The sequence below is a fragment of the Neolamprologus multifasciatus genome, chromosome 12 (genome assembly GCF_963576455.1).
Source record: "Neolamprologus multifasciatus chromosome 12, fNeoMul1.2, whole genome shotgun sequence".
NCBI classification, from domain to species: domain Eukaryota; kingdom Metazoa; phylum Chordata; class Actinopteri; order Cichliformes; family Cichlidae; genus Neolamprologus; species Neolamprologus multifasciatus.
Genome location: NC_140450.1, coordinates 12,365,908 through 12,384,509, shown reverse-complemented (window position 1 = coordinate 12,384,509; position 18,602 = coordinate 12,365,908). Strand labels below are relative to the sequence as shown.

Genomic DNA, 18,602 nt, shown 5'->3' with positions numbered 1-18,602 from the left:
TATCTTTTTATCTTTTATATTTTAATCAGTCACTGCACTGTACAAACTATTTATTCATTTATTTATTGACCCACGGCACACACTTTTGTCACACTTTATTTTTGAGACAAGCATGTGGAGGACTGGAAAAGAATCACCTGTGTGGAATGTGTTGCGTGTCTTAATTGAGTTTGATCATTCCAAATTGTTATAATTTTCAGTTTTACAGAAGCTGGTAATAACAATATTAGCTCATTTTGTTTCCAGCAAAGCCCAGACACGAGTCAAATCAAATCAAATCAAATCAAATCAAATCAATCTTTATTTATGAAGCACTTTTCATACAAAAAATGTAGCACAAAGTGCTTTACATGGTTAAAAGCAGCCCACCCCGCCCCGCCCTCCAACTCACTCCCCACACTTTCATTAACATAAGCGATGTGATTACAGACATATCCCCCCCCCCCCCCCCCCGCCACACACACACACACACGCACACTTAAAAAGTAAAATTGGGCTGGGTATGCATGAGCCAAGTGAGGAAATATGAGCAATATGAGATGTTCCACCGTGTCCGGGTTTACCTTTGTCACCACCTATGTTGATGCTGTATGGTCCTTGACGATGGGGTTGGGGCGAAGGGGGTGCATGTCTATGTTTCATTCAATTCAGTGTTGGTGATAATTGCATGGATTACCTGAAGCCATAATCACATGATGCGTGACGATGGGAAGGTAAAATTCAGGCCATCTGGTCTGCCTGGGTGTGGCTGAGATAAAGCACACACACACACACACACAAGCACACAAACATACTGTGTGTATATGGAGGCAATGCATGTAGGAAAATCTCCAGTTATTCCAGTAATGAATGATACCAAGATTTTGACTCAATATATGTCCAAACATATGAAGAAAGTATGTATTCTTCTTTCCTTCTTAATTTTTTTCAACAAAATGTATCCAAGAATCAACTTTACTATAGTATATAAAAAGTAGGGCAAATACCTCAGCAAAGCATGTTTCATCAGCATACATTTCAATTGATTGTTTTAATTTTTTTTCTCCAGTTTTGTGCTTGTCTCTTCAATTATTGTACCACAGCAAGGAAGCGACTCTTAAAGAGATTTTATTTTCCATTAAGAGAAATTTGCATTAAGGTGGGACTCACTGATAAACAGCTGCTAGAACACAGTGTGAAGATGTTGGCTATCTCATCCAAAATATTTCTCTGACTGGTTCTCTTTGTCTCTATTTGAAAGGAAAGTTTTCACAGACAAGAAAATGAAAGCATTGAATCTTTTTGTTCTCCATACTATGTCACATTTTATGATCAAAAATGTGCATAGATTTGAATCTACCTTTATTTCCACTTATGCTGACAGTCAGCTGGTTATGTTTGTTTATGAGTCTCCCATCATAACATATCCTGCTCTGGTACTTTTCCACCAGTGATAACCTACACCCAGGAAAGAAAGAAAAAAACAGCCCGTGCTCATTGCACAATCTGTAATTAAGTATTCACCCATTTTTTTCAAATACATAACAGCTACTTAAGTTGCCTTCTTGAATTAATTATTTTATTTTATTTTTATTATTATTACTGGATTGCATTTATTAAAGGATTTTCTTTTCTTTTTCTTCTTCTCTTTGCATAGTTTATAATTTACATATATAAAAAAAACTTGTTGTAGCTTTTTTTTATTTTTAAAAAAGCATTTTTTCAGTACATCTCTACAGTATTAATCTAATGACTTCGTGCAACTAAATCACTTCATGCAACTAAATCAAAGCTAAGCTAAAGACAAACACTATTAAAATATACAGTAATATATGCAGACACACGTTTTATGTCTCCCATAACATGCCTGCTGCCAATCAAACGTTTTTCCCACGTTTTCTCCTCCATCCTGATTCAGTTCTGCAACAAACACCTTGGATCAATTCAGAGGGGAGCGCCCACAAAAAGAGGGGAGCAAGGCCATTACTAGAGGAATGCCTCGGTGGGAGAAGAAAAGGAGACAGAAAGACACAAGAGGTGTCTGTGTTTTTGACAACGTGGTGGAGCCGGTCTCAGAGAGGATTAGTCCAAGTTGTTAAAGTGTGAGATTAACTGATATCATAGTCAGAACATACAAAAACATAAAATTCACACCTTGTAACCTCTATAAAGTAAGTGTGGTGAAAATACAACCCCGTGTTTCTGTAACTTTCCAGCGAGAGAATATTCAAAATTTCAATTGGACTGTTAGATGTGGGCGTTCACCATTTTCCGTAATGGTACAGTCCGTCTCCAGCTCCCCCCCCCCCCCCCCCCCCCCCCCCCCCCAAAACATTTGCGGCCTATAAAACTAAAGGACTGTGCAAAGTAGAAAGTCTTCACCACCTGAAGTTTTAACTGAAGCGAAATACCTGACAGAGAAAAAACTCTCCTCTGCAGCACAGCGATGGAGCAAACCGAGGTGGTCAAACCAGAAACCCTGGACGACTTGATAAAAATCCTGCACAGCATCTTCGAGAGTGACTGCATCAATGTTGAGGAGGTTCAGAATATAATGGAGTCATATGAGAGCAATCCTCAGGAGTGGATGAAGTATGCAAAATTTGACCAATACAGGTAAAATATTCGTGTTTCTGTTTGTTTTGGGGGGTTTTCTAACCTACCCACCCAAATATTCCTCATCTATGCGGTTGTCCTTTGGACTTTTGCACCTTGACCTAGTGTCGTGTTGCTTTATCGATATTCAAAATTATATTTACTCTATCGTGTTTTTTTTTTTTTTTTTACCCTAAACATGTGTCATGAGTCCCTTTTCTTCCCTTTTTTTTAATTGAAAAGGTACTCTTGAAAAAAATGCTGTGGCAAACTACTGCATGCATTTGCTCAGTAGCTAAAAGCATTATTTTTGAATGAAAGCGGCTGATTTATTTATTTTCATTTAGGTGAAAAAACTGCTGCTCTAAGGTTTTACTTTGAAAAGAAAATTGCTTGGTCCATATTAGTGTGCTTTATTTTGAAAGGTCGTGTTACAATGAGGAGATATGCAAACCAGTTCATTCCTCAGTTCTCTGTTCTATTCAAAACTTTAAAGAGCACCCCCCCCCCCGTCCCAGTGTTTTGATTAGTGGGGGTTCAATGGAAGGCGAGTGTGTGCCATCCAATCAACACCGAGAACTGATACACACCCGCTGATTTTTGGCAAATGGGACAAGTTTGGTCTCTGCCGGGCAGGCTTTCTTTTTCCAAGCCTGGTTAAAATTGTTGAGCAATGAATTTCAAACAAAAAGTATAATATTTCATTAAATCTAGTTCAGGAAACAAATTAGTTTTATTGCCTGAACCCTAACCAAAATGTGACTGAAAATTCAAAAGAGCGGTTTTTGTTTTTTTGTTTGTTTGTTTGTTTGTTAGAAAGTCCTGAAAGCCATCACCTCTCACTAGTTTCCCAATCTCACAACTGCATCTGCTTGCTAATGTTTGCACACGTTGCAGTCCAGAAAATACAGGCCTAGTAAGAACAGACACAAAAGTGGAGGGTATGAGGTTTCCTGTATGAGGACTATTGGACAATGATTAAAAGTCTTCTGTTTCTTTGTGGGCGTGAAAGCTTCTTGGATTTCCAAAATAAAATTGATTTGTATTAATGTAATGTACAGCTTATTGTGAAAACGTTATTTCAAGTCCATCATCAGTTTTCTGCATTTAAGGGGGGAAAAAGGAATTTAATCACTTGAAAATCAAATATTATATTTTGACAAGACATTTAAATCAAAAAAGCTCCAAACTGCTTGTAAATTCAGCCCTTCACTCCTCTGTAACTGTATAGTTGTGACATAATGCATCATATTTTTCCATGTACATTTGACATATTTCTCATTCCTGCAGATACACAAGGAACTTGGTTGATAAGGGTAATGGGAAGTTCAATCTCATGGTTCTCTGCTGGGGTGAAGGCCACGGCAGGTAAGATATTTGTATCTTTAAAAATAAATAAATAACAACATAATTATAATTCATATAAAATTATTCATATAAAATAATCTGATCAGAAAACTACATTTGTTTAAACCTTTAATAATAAGATTTCTGTTTCGGGGTTTCAGTCATGTTACAAGCCTATACTCTTAGATACTGTAGGCCACACAGCCATGTTTCTCACTGGCAATTATTGCATTAGTTAATAAAGATAACAAAGTCCAATGTTCTACACACTGACAGATTATGTAAATGGACATTGTTTGATATCTTTCTCATGTCCCACTTTGTCAGCAAATGTCACCTGATAATTCCTGGATGTGTTGCAAATCTTTTTATGATTACGTATTAAAAGATGCAGATCAGCAGCTGTCTTTTTTTTTTTTTTTTTTTCACACAAGAAAAGACTGTTTTACCACAACCAAGTGTTTTATCACATGGCTGTACCAGTACTAGTGTTTTAAAACAGGGACTTGTTAAGTAAGACTGTTCTGGGAATTTCTTGTTTTGTTTTCTTGAACATACATTATTGGTGATATGATATGGGGTATGACTTATAAACATAGCTGTTCAAAGTATGTTTAGCTCTTGCCGTGAAAACGTAAGATTTGCCTCGTCTTCCCAATTTTTATTTTTTAACATCCTCATCATCTTGTCAAATTTTTATGAAGAGAGCAGTGTTGTCATATTCTGACAGTGTTCTTTAACGCTTTGCAGTAGTATCCATGACCACACAGAGTCCCACTGCTTCATGAAGCTCCTGCAGGGTCAGCTGAAGGAGACGCTGTACGAGTGGCCAGAGAGCAAATCACACGGAGATATGGTCCAAAAGTCACAAAGAATTCTTCAGGAAAACAAGGTTGCTTACATAAATGGTGAGAAACCAAACTGTCTGACTATCTTTTTTAAACCAGAGCTTGTTCTCCAACAGAATTTAGATCGATATGTCTGCTGATATCTTGATATCTGTCAATTGAGTCATTTTAACTGGTTCTTCATTTTACTCACATCTTTATTATGCCTATGCAGTGTTCAATACAATAGACCAAACAAACGTATGTGATCATTTGAGATATGCTTATGTGAAATTTCCTTGAAACTTAGGCAAGGCTGTTAAATGTGTGGCATCTCTGTCAGCATACAGTAAAACCCAAGTTTCCAACCCCTGCAGTTACATAATGTCTAATTGGTCTCACAGGCAGCTGTAAATTTTATTTTTTTCCTTCAAATCCCTGCCTGGCGTGTATGTCCCTGAGGCAAACAGAGCTCTGGTGTCATGTTTCTGCCTTTAACTGTGGTTGAGCCCTGTTTTACAGCATTCCAATGTTACATTTATGCTGTTTGTTTATACACGTGTACGTGTGTGTGTGTGTGTGTGTGTGTGTGTTTTAGACTCCATTGGTCTGCATCGTGTGGAAAATGTCAGCCACACTGAGTGTGCAGTAAGTTTGCACTTGTACAGTCCCCCTTTCGAGACCTGCCAGACATTTGACCAGCGGACAGGACACAAGAACGCTGTCAAGATGACCTTCTGGAGCAAATATGGAGAAAGGACTCCATTTGTAAGCAGTTTTTTTTTTTTTTTTTTTTTTTTATTATTACTTTAATACACATATATTGAGTGAAACCTGCTGATTCTCTTCTAATTCATGCTTTGAACCCCCCCCCTTTCCCCCCAGAAAGGCTTGAGTACTGAAACTTAAAACTCACAAAGATGCATTTGTCAGATGCATAAAATCAAATCTAGTCAGTGTGCATTACAAATTACGGTGCAGCTCTGTTACTGTACAGTGGGCACACTGCTTACTCCATTCCCCGCTTCCCTGTGTCTCACCCAACAAAAATACCTTCTAAGCAGGAAATGGGAAGAGTTAATAGTTTCCTGCTTCTTTCATTAAGCAGAGCCTATAAAGAATGAAGGCACTCCTTGAAGATTCAAGAATTAGTAGAAAGTTTCCATTTCCTTTCCTTCCTTTACTTTATTCTGCTTCCAAATGCTTCACCTTTAACAAAAAGTTGCTTGAGTGAACAGAAGAGTTAGGTATTGAACATATGAGAGTGTTAAAGTTCAGAGACGGACAGAGAGAGAATAATCAATAAAGGTCAATTTAATATAAACTAGAATCACTTCGTCAAGATCTTCAATAAATTAGTTATTAATAATTACACAAAGGGGGAAAAACAAGACCAATTACACTTTCGGACCTCCGCCTGTTTTGGCCGCCCTGCCAAAGAGCATCAGCCTTATCTTAAATCTACAAGTTGTATAAGCATACCTTGGTCATAACTCTGTTAATTAAGTTCATTTGATTGCAACACCAAACATGCGAGATAAGATAAGTATATCGGTGTGAGCACACAATGAACCTAACACGGCATGCATCCATAGTTCTCAACAACTGTTCGTCCGTTTAGAACCTGACTGTAAACGTTCCTGTTTTAGCTTTGCTCAGGACTTGACACAAAGGAAAATGTGACCTTATCTTAGTCTAAAATTGTCTTTCTTCCCAACCCTTTCTTAGGAAACCACAGTTTCGCAAGAGAACAACTAAAGGTCACCAAAAGAGACTCCAGATGATGAAGACATTTGAAGTGACAATGTTATGATATTGATTCAACGGGAAACTGCTGGTGAAGCGAAAATGTGGACCTATGACTAAGCAACCTATTTAAAAATCAGGAGTTGGCTAGTTCAAAAGGACAACCCAGTAATTAGAATGGCTTTATCACTGCCCAGTGTGAGCTTGGCAAATACTGATGAGCACAGGACGAATGCATGAATAGGCTTGGACATGGATTGAATCTGCCTTTTGTTTGCTGGGCCTGAGGAGACCCTTTTCCAATAACAACATTCCTGTCTATCCATGACCTGTGTAACCACACTGTTGTGACGTTATGGCCAATAGTCAAAGACTAGACCTTTAGATTTTCCTAAATTTCATGTATTTCCAGATTGGGGTGCGGGGAGGGAGCTCTTAAATCGGTTTTGATCTCAATGATGTACTTTTATAGTTGTATTTACTGTTGATTTATGCCACTGACAATTGTCTTAACACCTGTTGAAAATTGTAATGAAATGTAACATTGTTTGTACAGTCTAACAAGTTTCTTTTCTTTTCTTTTTTTTTTTTTTCTCTTTTTGCATTTGGAAAATTAGTTGTAAAGCTTTAGAGCCATGTTGTTTTTAAAGTGTCATGCTTGTAATTTATTTGCAGGATCTTACGTACACTGAAAGAGTGTTTAAATCTGCTCTTAAATGTGTTCATATTAAAGGTTTGACCAGGGGAAGTGAAGCAACTACTTTTATTGGCAGAAAATATATTTAGTTTACTTTCTCTCAGGATTTTAGCGTATTGTGATTGTAACTGTATTTGTTTAGTGTTTAGCTTCACAGCAAACCACTTCTTATAGTGCTGTCAACATGCTAGAGTTTTCTGATGCAGTAATTGATACATCTGGCCATAACTGTAGTCCATTAAACACCATTACTATTTGCAGAAGGTTTCAATCTGTTTTGTCTTTATTTTTCATGTTCTGAATTTTCTTCAATGCTTATTGTTATTCATAGAATTTTTAAGCTTAAATTTCTTTGGATAAACCTTTTACAATCACTTAAATCTTATCTTTCTAACCAGGTACAGTATTAGTAATGAAAGTTGTGGGTCGATAATATTTGGAGCGTTGGCTGGTAATTACAAGCTGCCTGTATGGAAATCTACATTTGGCCAAAGTATATTTGGGGTATTTGTTGCCTTACAAAATTAAAGGTGGGTCTAACTGGGATCTTTTAAAAATCAAACAGAAACAATTTTTAAATGTTAACCAATCATGTAACCATGAATAACTTGCTGTCTTGTTAGGGTATTTTAGTCCGTCCTATCATTTGTTGTGTTTGATTTTTGTGTTTTAGGATGCCTTTTGATTTTCTTCTGTTTTAAAGATCCGTTTGGGGACGGGCATTGCAGACTAGATTAGGCAATAAATGCTGTGGTGTTCCCTAATTCATGTTACATACTTGTCCTTATGTAAAAATTAACAAAACTAAGACAAACTCAGTTACAAATTCTGCCTAAAAATCCACATAGTGTATTTGAGAGACATTATCAAAAGTTCCAGTGTTACAACACCAAAGCAACACAGTGAATAGTTTGAATTTCTAACCTTTAATATCGCCTGCTGATGTATTATACACTCACAGGAACTTTATTTGACACATTTTGTCAATACCATGTCGGAGTCCCTATTTTTCATGGTATAAAGTTGAAAAGGTTCCTTGTAGATAGTATTTCATATTCAATTTCTGCAAAATAATCAGCTGCACATAGCAGACCCCCCATTCCACTACATCCTAAAGGTGCACTGTTGGATTAATATTGGTTGTATATGGAGGTCATTTGAGTACAATGAACTCACTGTCATGTTCAAGACACTTGAGATAATCTGACTTTGTGACATATCCTACTGGAAGCAGGCATCAGACAATGGGTACAATGGGTGGTCATGAAGTGATGGCCGCAGTCAGCAACAATACTTTAGTTAAACATTAAACCCTCACCACAGGCAACGTGGTGGCATGGTGGTTAGCACTGTTATCTCACAGCAAGAAGGTCCTGAGTTCAATACTGCCATCAGGCTGGGATCTTTCTGTGTGGAGTTTGGATGTTCTCCCTGTGTTTTTGTGTGGGCTCTATCCAGGTACTCCGGCTTCCTCCCACATTCCAAAGACATGCAGTTAGTGGGGTTAGGTTAATTGGAAACTCTTAATTGCCCATGAATGTGAATGGTTGTCTGTCTCTATGTGTTAGCCGTGTGACAGACTGGCGACCTGGCCAGAGTGTACCCTACCTCTTGCCCTAAGACAGCTGGGATAGGCTCCAGCAGCTGCAGCTCACAGAATATATATTATTATATATTTTCTTTTTTCCCGACCATTCTCTCTAAATCCTTGAGATGGTTGTGCAGGAACAGAGTAGAACTTAGCAGACCGGCAGATTCTGAAATAAAGTTCAAAGTCACTTAAACCACCTTTTTCCCCATGTCTACATGACTTGAGTTGTTGGCATGCCATTGGCTGAGTAGACATCTGAAACAAGCAGTTGGATGGATATAGATAATTTGGTGGCTCTATATACAGAGCAATGCAACACCGTGTGTTAACTCACTGATTATATCTTCATAGTCACATAAACGTACTCCAGCATTATATTTACGGGTGACAATAGCATGGTACCAGCATGCAAAGAAAGCAAACAGCTGCATTGATGTACACGTTTCTATGTGTACTTTGGTTAGAGGGAAATATTGATTGGCCATTAACTTGACTAGCAAAAACATTTTGGTAAAAGTGCGCTGATAACAGTATTAAGGAACCAGAGATCTGCCGCATTTTACTGGCAAGCCAACAAGTGTATTAAGTGTACCACTTGTGAATCAGAAAGATAACGTGCTACTGAAAAGTAAAGCGTACGTGCACAGAAACAGCAGGCTTCATCATGTGTCAGTTTCACATGCCCAGTTAGACTACTGCAGACTATTGCAGTCAATGACCAGATAACACAGTAGGTAATAGTGCACGAGGTAAATGCACTTTAATCTGTTCCTCTATGTTGCATTTTGGGTGTTCTTTGCACAAACATATGGCTTCTTAGTCTCTGTCATTTTATTCATTTTTGTACATTGTATAATGTTATTTGTATATAAAAAGATGACAATGAACTGTGTAGTTCCTATCTAGTCCACAAGATAGGAAAATAAGTCAGTTTACGCAAACAGGAACAAATGAAATATTTTCATACTCATATAAAAGTGACAATTGTGGCCAGAAGGTTACATATCCTCATCATGTGCATGAATATCATGGTCATTTTGGGCTTTTAATTATTTCATTGAGCTGTTCTTTTTCCAGGGTACAGCACACATCTTTAATGACTTAAAAAAAAAAAAGAACTAGGTTCAAAAGTTTGAACTCAGGATTTTCTCAAACCCACAAGAGTCAAAAGTATACATATGCAGACATGCACTTACTTAAATCCTTTAATAACTGGTGCTAAAAGTTGTACAACACATATTAACTCCACTTTGAATTGACCTCTCATTAATGATCATGACTGGCTACAACTGGTAGTTTCTCTCTTTTCGCATAAAAACCTTCAAGCTCAACTGAAATTTGCAGCTGACCACATGGACAAGCTAAATATCTTCTGGAGAAAAGTATAATTGACAAATGAGAGAAATTGGGCTATTTGGCCACAGTGACAAGAGGTTTGGATCAGTAAAGTTGAGGTTTTCAAGCCAAATAAGTCTCCGGGCCAGTCTTGGTAGCCGGGGATCAGTCCACCAGGGCATCCGCTCCTGGCTGCCGCCCGGCTCACAATGCACCCAACCCCTACGGTGCCTCCTGCTGGTGGTGGGCCTGCAGGAAGATGGGCCCATGTCCCTTTTTCGGGCTGTGCCCAGCTGGGCCCTATGGACTAAGGCCTGGCCACCATATGCTCGCCCTCAGGCACCCTCCCTGGGCCAGGCTCCAGGGCTGGGCCCCGGTAAACCTACCCCGGGCAGGGTAAACTGTTCCCCCGGTGATATTCTCACAAGGGTCTTCTGAATCGCTCTTTGTCTGGTCCCTCACCCAGGACCAATTTGGCATGGGAGACCCTACAAGGGGGCAAAAGCCCCCAGACAACACGGCTCCTGAGATCCCTGAGACACACAAACCTCTCCACCACGATACGGTAGCGATTTGCAGAGGGGACAGTGACCAGAGGTGGTGTATGTTTACCAACTGTCAAGCATGGTGGTGGTAGTATAATGCTCTGGTGTTGTTTGGCTGTCAGTGGTACTGATTAATTGCTGAAGGTGGATGGAACAACGAGGAAGGATGACTACCTCCAGATTCTTAATCTCAAACCAACAGCTAGACAGTTGAAACAGGGAGGCAACTGGGTGTCCCAACAGGACCCAAACAGAGATAAAAACTGGCTAACATTAAAATTCTGGTTTAGCCTTCCCAAAGCCCAGACTTCAATGTCATTGAAAATGTGTGGTCTATACTTAAAAACTGGGTCTGTGCCAGGAAACCAACCAATTCCGAATTCTAATAACTGTGCCAAGAAGTGTAGTCAAATATGAAATTAGAATCATGCCAGAAGCTTGCTGATGGCTGTCAAAAGCATGTGGTTGAGGTGAAACTTTCATTTAACCAAATGCACATGGGGGTTTATCTGTATATTTGAGCCTGTATGGATACTTTTGATCATGTGTAGAGCAGAGAAAATCCAAGATAAATTCAAAGTTGTGCATCCAATTCTTCTGTTTTTAAGTCATTAAGGATGTATGCTGTACAATCATTCCACACTGGAAAAAGAACAGGCTTTTGACCATTGCTGTATGCACTTTTGAAATGTATTTCGTTGACTTTGCTCTCCTCTCTCCAAACAAACGTCATTAGTTGCTTTTCTTCACTATTTACCTTTGGAGAGGTAAATCACGCAGTGTTCTCACAGGAATGTGAGTTTGTTCCAAATAAATGTTCCCAGATTTTCCTATAACAAGTCAACAATGGCCTACAGCCAGTGTTGCATAACAATGAAGCAATCGCTTTGATTATCCCGGCAAGACTCCAGTTTTATATGAGGTCATGGTTAGCACCTGCCAAACAAGAACAACGTGAACACAACTTATCTGTTAATATTAGACTATGACACAAATGCTTCATGGACTTAAAAAAAAATCTTTATCATTCACATGTTCATGAGAAGACTTGACGTGTCAGCAGTTAAGACAACTGGTGCATTTGATACTCGCCCCCACAGCATTTATTTATATTCATTTATTTATTTAGATATATTGTTCTACATATTTGTTATGTACAATATTTCAACTGATGATGTGGTGAGTCCTTTTCCTTTCCATTTTGTGGATTTAAACATTTCTGGAAAAAGTGCTGAAAGATAATATCATGTCATTTCCTCAGTGTACATGTTGATCTTGGATGATATTTTTGGCCCAGACAGAAGACAGTTTGGCACCTTGTAGTAAAAATGCTCTGCAGAAATATTTGGAAGTGTGTCAGTTCTTGTTGTGGTGTTTCTGTTGTTAGGTAAGTTTTGATACACAGTCTCCACCTTGGATTGTTCTCTGTGTTCCCTCATTCTCACCACTTAAATATTGCAGTGTTGGAGCAGCTGTAGTTATGGGAAAGCCATAAACCTTAAAGACAGGTTTCACATTGTTTTTGTTTTTTTTAACCAACTACTAGCACTGAGATTGAAAGTGCAGAGAATAGGAGTGTGTCCTATGATAATAACAGCGATAACAATAAGCCAGGCTTCTAAAACTTTCTAGCACACCAGAAGAAACTGAAAAGCTAATTTACTTATCGAAGCGGCCTCTGTACATTGATAGTGAAACACTCATTCACAAATATGTTGCACTGTACACATGGCAGCCCAGTTTTTATTACAGAGTCATAAAGTATGTTTTCTCTGCATTGTCAGGCCTTTTAGGTGATCACTTTATGTTAATATTAAAGTCCACATTTGGTCGTTTATATTTTTCTTTCATGTTCTAGGCTTTACTGTATAAAGTCATGTATCTTGATGCCAGAAAGATGTTTCATATTTATTTGGTGAAAGTGAAATTTCTTGCTAAAAACTGATTGCTCAATATTTTGTGTGCCTATGTGTAAACATGTTGCCTACATTGTAATTAAACCAAGACTGGCCTTCAATTGAAGAAACTTGTATCTTGTATCCACTAGCTACTTTATCTGTCTATACACAGTACTGTGTCTTGACTCACTCCTTATTTCTTTATATTTTTGTAGGAAAATGGGAAAAAAGGTGCAGCAATTATTTTTAAACATATGTAAATATAGAATAAAGCACATATGGCAAAAACAGTTAACAATACTAATAAACTTGAAAGTCCAGCTTTCTTCGTCAACACAGCCTGAGCTCTCTTAGGCCAGCTTTCTTGTCATTTCTTTAAGTAGTCTTCCGGAAAAGTTCTCCAGACTTCTTGAAGGACATTCAAAGTTCTTCTTTGGATGTTGGCTGCTTTTTGTTCCATTGTCCATCAACATGGTTCCACACTGCTTCATTGATGTTGAGGTCCAGCCTCTGGCATCAGACCGTTCTCACTCCCGAGGCGTAACATCCCGACGTTTTGTCACGTCCCGCGGCATTCCTGAGGAACACGAAAGGTGACCTTCCTCGTTCTGATGGTATGCGCCGGGTTATGGATGAAATCCAGTGGAATAACGTTCCTGCGGTAGTAGACATTGCAGCCATGTATTCCAGCCCTAAACCTAACCTTCTCCCTAAACCTAACCATAACCTTATTCCTAACCTTATCCAGCAGTTTAATGATGTGAAATAGTGTCTTCGGAAGCGTTTTTTTAAAAAAAAATGAACGAGCATGTGTAGATTGAGTCCAAATGGTTGTCATATTTCCTAATTTTTCCGATGTCGTCATTTAGTAATGTGTTGGGTGGCCAAAAACGTAATATGTTGACAAGTTGTCACCTAGCGTAAAATGCTATGCTTTGGGATGAGAACGTGTTGGCACGGCCTGTCACGGTTCTGGGTCAGTTTCGACCCAGTATTTTGAGTTTTGATTGTTAGTTTATTTTTGAATGATTGTTGTGGTTTTGGGCGCTATGAGTATTATTATTATAATGATGATTATTATTAGAATTCTATGTTTCTGTTTATTCATGTTTAAGGATTTGTTCTCGGTTGTATCTCACGTTTAGTTTAGTTCAGGTTCCATGTGTTATTCTCTGTCTGTCTGTCTCTCAGTGTCAGGTCTGCGTCTTGGTGTAGTGTTCTCGTTTCCTGTTTTATTGTGAAGGTCTGCGTCTCATGTGAGTGTGTTCAGTTTTACCTCTGTCTCGTCTTGTTGATTATTCCCAGCTGTGTCCACCACCTGTGTGTAATTCCCCTGTGTTTCTCTGTGTGTATTTAAGTCGTGTCCTCTGTCATTGTAGTTGCTGGTCCGTCTGTGTATTCACCATGTTTCATCCGTGTGTTCCCTGCTGTCTACCATCGTCTGCCTCTGCTCGCCCTCCTTCATGTTCGTGTTCTGGTTTCTGCGCTGTAGTTCAGTTGTTTTCCAGTATAGTTTGTCTTCGTTTGCCATTTTCCCTTTGCTGTTTATTCAATAAACCACCTTCACACCTTCACGACTGCCTGCGTTTGGATCCTCCTTCATTTCTTCCACACGGCTCTTCTCACTCGCCGTGACAGTACGGACCAGCCAGTCCGCATCACCACTGTCTGGTTCCGCAGCCGTCCCGCTGCCGTCAGGTTCCGCAGCCGTCCCGCAGCCGCCTGGTCCAGCCTCTGTGTCTTCATCCACGCCTGGTCCAGCCTCTGTGTCTTCAGTTCTGCCTTCGTCTGGTCCTGCCTCGTCTGGTCCTGCCTCGTCTGGTCCTGCCTCGTCTGGTCCTGCCTCGTCTGGTCCTGCCTCGTCTGGTCCTGCGGTTGCAACACCGCCGTCAGAGCCCACTCGGCCTGTTCTGCCTCGCCTCTGGTGGCCATTTTCCAGGCCTCTAAGTTGGCATCATGGCTATTGTGGACGGCCTCCGGAAAGAGTTTGTCGCCGCCGCTGGCCTCACGGCCGACCTCCGGACCTGCTCTGTGGCTGCCACTGCCTTCCACGTGGCCGGCCTCCTGATTGGTTTTGTCTACACAGTTGCCGTGTGCACGGTCGACCCCCAGAACTGTTTGCCCGTTGCCGTGTGCACGGTCGACCCCCAGAACTGCTTGCCCGTCGCCGCCGTTGCCATGTGCACGGTTGGCCCTCAGAACTGTTTGCCCATCGCCGGCGTTGCTGTGTGCACGGCCGGCCTCCAGACCCGTCTTGGTCCTTGTGTTGTCGACCCCCGGGTCGACCCCCTGAACTTTTCTTGGACTCTTGTTGAGCTCTAGTTTGGTTTTGTTTTTGATCTGTTTTCCTGTGTTCGTGGACTGTTTTCTTGTGTTTTTGGACTGGTTTTGGACTCTTGTGCCCCTTGTTTTTGGATCCTCCTTCATTTCTTCCACACGGCTCTTCTCACTCGCCGTGACACGGCCAATCCATGTGTTTTTCTAGGTATGGTTTTACTGCATTGAGAGTATGTTGTGGACCACTGCCAAACTGAAAAGAAAAACAAAACAATGTCATTCGGATGCTTTTCAGATTGCCTGGTGGAACAAAATCTAACCATACTTTTCTGAGTTAACAATTCCACAAAGTTTGACAAGATCTCTAACATCACTGGCTGAAATATAGCCTCAAACTATGACAAACCCTCCACCATATTTTACACATGGCTGTAGTCGTTCAATCTGATAGCATTGTGTTGGTGTTGCTCCTGGAGCAAAAAAACTAATGTTGGTTCATGTTTTACACTGTGAATTGACCAATCACATTGTAGTGTTGTCATAGTTTTGCAATATTGGAGTCACACCACCAGAGATGGGCAGTAACGCGTTACTTGTAACGCGTTACTGTAATCCGATTACTTTTTTCAAGTAACGAGTAAAGTAAGGGATTACTATTGCAAAAACGGTAATTAGATTACTGTTACTTTCCCGTAGGAACGCTGCGTTACTGCGTTACTAAAACCGTGATTTTCTTGCGAGAATGTCTCATGAGAATGACGTAAGCGAGTGTGATGTTCGTGACAACAGCTGTGTGCAGATCAACAATGGATCATATATCGAGTGCAAGAGACAGTATGAGCGTGCAGCGTTTAAAGCGTGGAAGTACTGACCTTACTTTGAGTTTGATTCCGTAAAAAGTGACAAAAACATTAGTGTCCGCTGTGCGTGGAAAGAAAACTTCTTTTTACAGCGAAAAAAAACCCCTAAATTTCAAACAAGCACCGAGTAGCTACGACGTAATGGGAAACTCACAGAGAAACTGCGGTATCCTTCCACTGACCGCTGCGGCACACCTGCACCAGGATAAACCTCCGCCTACTCTACTCCTGCTTTACAGGTGAAAATAGAGCAAAAGGACCGCTAGTCTTTGACTTTATTTATTTTCTGCTGTGTTTTACTTGCATCTGAAAGAGTGAGTGTAAACACAAAAACACATATATATATATATATATATATATATATATATATATATATATATATATATAATATATATATATATATATATATATATATTATGTGCTGGAATGTGCAGAAAATAGGTTTAAATGTTAAACTAATTTCTTCCAGTCAGAGAATGGTGCATATAATTAAAATTTTGCTTCATGCATAAAGTTAAAAGATTAAAACTAACAAAACAAGTTTTAAAAAGAGACTTTTCCATTTGATTACATTTTGTATGATGGATTATGTAGAAATCGCTTTACCACCTATTCAGGTTGTAAATCATGTTTTTAAAAAGTAACTAAGTAACTAAGTAATTAATTACTTTTGAAAATAAGTAATCAGTAAAGTAATGGGATTACTTTTTTGGGGAAGTAATCAGTAATTAATTACTGATTACTTTTTTCAAGTAACTTGACCAACACTGCACACCACACACCAAACCGTAACCCTAACCACAATCACATCTTAATCACCAACCTAGCACTTTTTTCCCGGACTCGACATTAGCAAGTTTTTTTTTTCTTTCCGGAAAGTATGACATCATAACAATGTGATTGGTCAGTTGCAATATTGGTCTTGGACAAACATTGGCTGTATCCCAATTCAGGGTCTGCAGCCTTAAAGGCTGCATTTTAAGGCCGATTACATTTTAAGGCTGTCCCAATTCAAAGGCTGCTCGAAATGCAGCCCTCAAATGTGTCCTTCATTTCCCTGAATTTTAAGGCTGTGGCGGTGTAGACTAGTGATGTTCGATTCGTGAACGATTCGTGAACGATTCGTGAACGATTCGTTCACGAATCGAACACTTCACTTTCCTTTTGTTATATTTCTTTAAGAGTTCAAAATGTGTTAATTACATAAATAAAATGTAATTTTCTTTGTAGCACTTCGTGGATTTCATAAGCAACACACCTTAGTTGTTCACACAAAGCATAAAGGTAAAAAACAATATATACAGTGTTATCTTCATTTTAGATGTCAAAGGGTATTTGCGGCTCCCAGTGTTTTCTTTTGCGTGGAAACTGGGTCCAAATGGCTCTTTTGGTGTTAAAGGTTGCTGACCCCTGGCATAAGCGAATAACTCAGGACTCACTAACCCCATTCCTCCTGGCTGACAGCTCAAACGAGTTGAATGAATCACTGAATCACTTACCCCCACCCTTGCTGTGCTGAATCATAGCATAAGCGAATCACTCACCCACCCCCTCCCTCCTGGCTCACAGCTTCTTCTTCTTCTTCTTGGTTGGCAACCAATGTTTAGGCGCATTACCGCCCCCTGGCTCACAGCTCAGTGGACATTTAGATGAGAAAATATATATTTGACACATTTAAGGAAAATACCAATAAACTAAAATAAAAATAAATGAATGTTCCCTTTAGAATTTTTTTGCTCTTTTTTGCTCTAAAGAAAATCGTTGTTTTCTTTTATGATCATTCATCTTAGCAGTAGGATTTACATTAAAAGAGAAACAAATTAAGTTTGAGTGAAAATATAAATTTTTGCCCTCTCTGGTCAATTGACTCAGTGACTCAAATGACTCAAGAAATCCGATTCACTTTGGTGAGTGACTCATTAAAATTCGGTTCAGTAAAAAGAATCAAATTTACCATCACTAGTGTAGACTTCATGGCCCAACATATCCCACAATTCATAGCGCTGCAGTCGGTGTGGATAATTTTGCGGCAGACGGCAGAAGCGGAGCGGCCGAAGAGTAAACTGTTAAAAGTAAGTACTGAATATTATGTCACTCATTTATGTGAAAATGTTTAATAATGAGGAACATTAAAACATTACTGTTGGCCACGTGTCGGCAAAGTTATTTGCCATTAGCGATGTTTGTACTTTCAGAGTTTACTTGGTTTTAAAGCCTTTAAAATATAATAATACAATAGTTGACCTTAATCTTGCAGAAAATGTGATGATTTTATGGATAATTAAAGTCAGTCATATATCCACAAACACATCAAGCTGAAAGTCAGTGATGCTGCTCGGTTTGCAGTCCTGAATATCACGGCACAAGCAGGATTCACTGCACTGTTAATGTTAGCTATGTCATATTGCTGCCTCTGTTCGGTGGTGTCAAGCCAAATGGACTTTAACATGTGTTTGAACGAGCTGACGGTTCACTCGTTAAGATGAAAGAAAGATGCTTTAATCACAGGAGTCACACATGTGTCCACTGTACCATCTGGGAACTCTTCTTGTTTAGCACTCGTAATAACACAAACACTAAATCCTCCTTCTCTTGTGCTGTTTTGTAGCAGTGTATACACCTGAGACCGTCACCTGTCTGTCCTGCACTCTCTCTCTGTTTCTTTCTCTCTGATTGTGGAATAAAAGTATGAACATGTATTTATAAGTTACACTTGTGTTTGAATCCTGCAGCTTATCACACATTTGATTTCCATGTGTGACAACTGCAAGTGTCCAGAGTGAGGACAGACTGAGGGACCCACTGCTGCACATTATCTGTGAGGCTTTGCACCCCTGATGATCCAGCAGGACAAACTCAGCAGTGTCTGAGGAAGAGGAGGAGGAAGAGCCAGCAGCAGCTGACA

General features: G+C 39.5%; 1 protein-coding gene across 1 annotated transcript; it reads left to right on the top strand.

Annotated features, from left to right (window-relative positions):
- The first annotated feature begins 2,340 nt into the window (after positions 1–2,340).
- On the top strand, positions 2,341–7,454 carry cdo1 (cysteine dioxygenase, type I). The gene is made up of 5 exons (XM_085180801.1): positions 2,341–2,595; positions 3,865–3,942; positions 4,672–4,829; positions 5,347–5,516; positions 6,477–7,454. The coding sequence occupies exons 1-5, from the start codon at positions 2,426–2,428 to the stop codon at positions 6,504–6,506; spliced, it is 606 nt and encodes a 201-aa protein (XP_085036927.1). The 5' UTR covers positions 2,341–2,425; the 3' UTR covers positions 6,507–7,454.
- Positions 7,455–18,602: the final 11,148 nt, after the last annotated feature.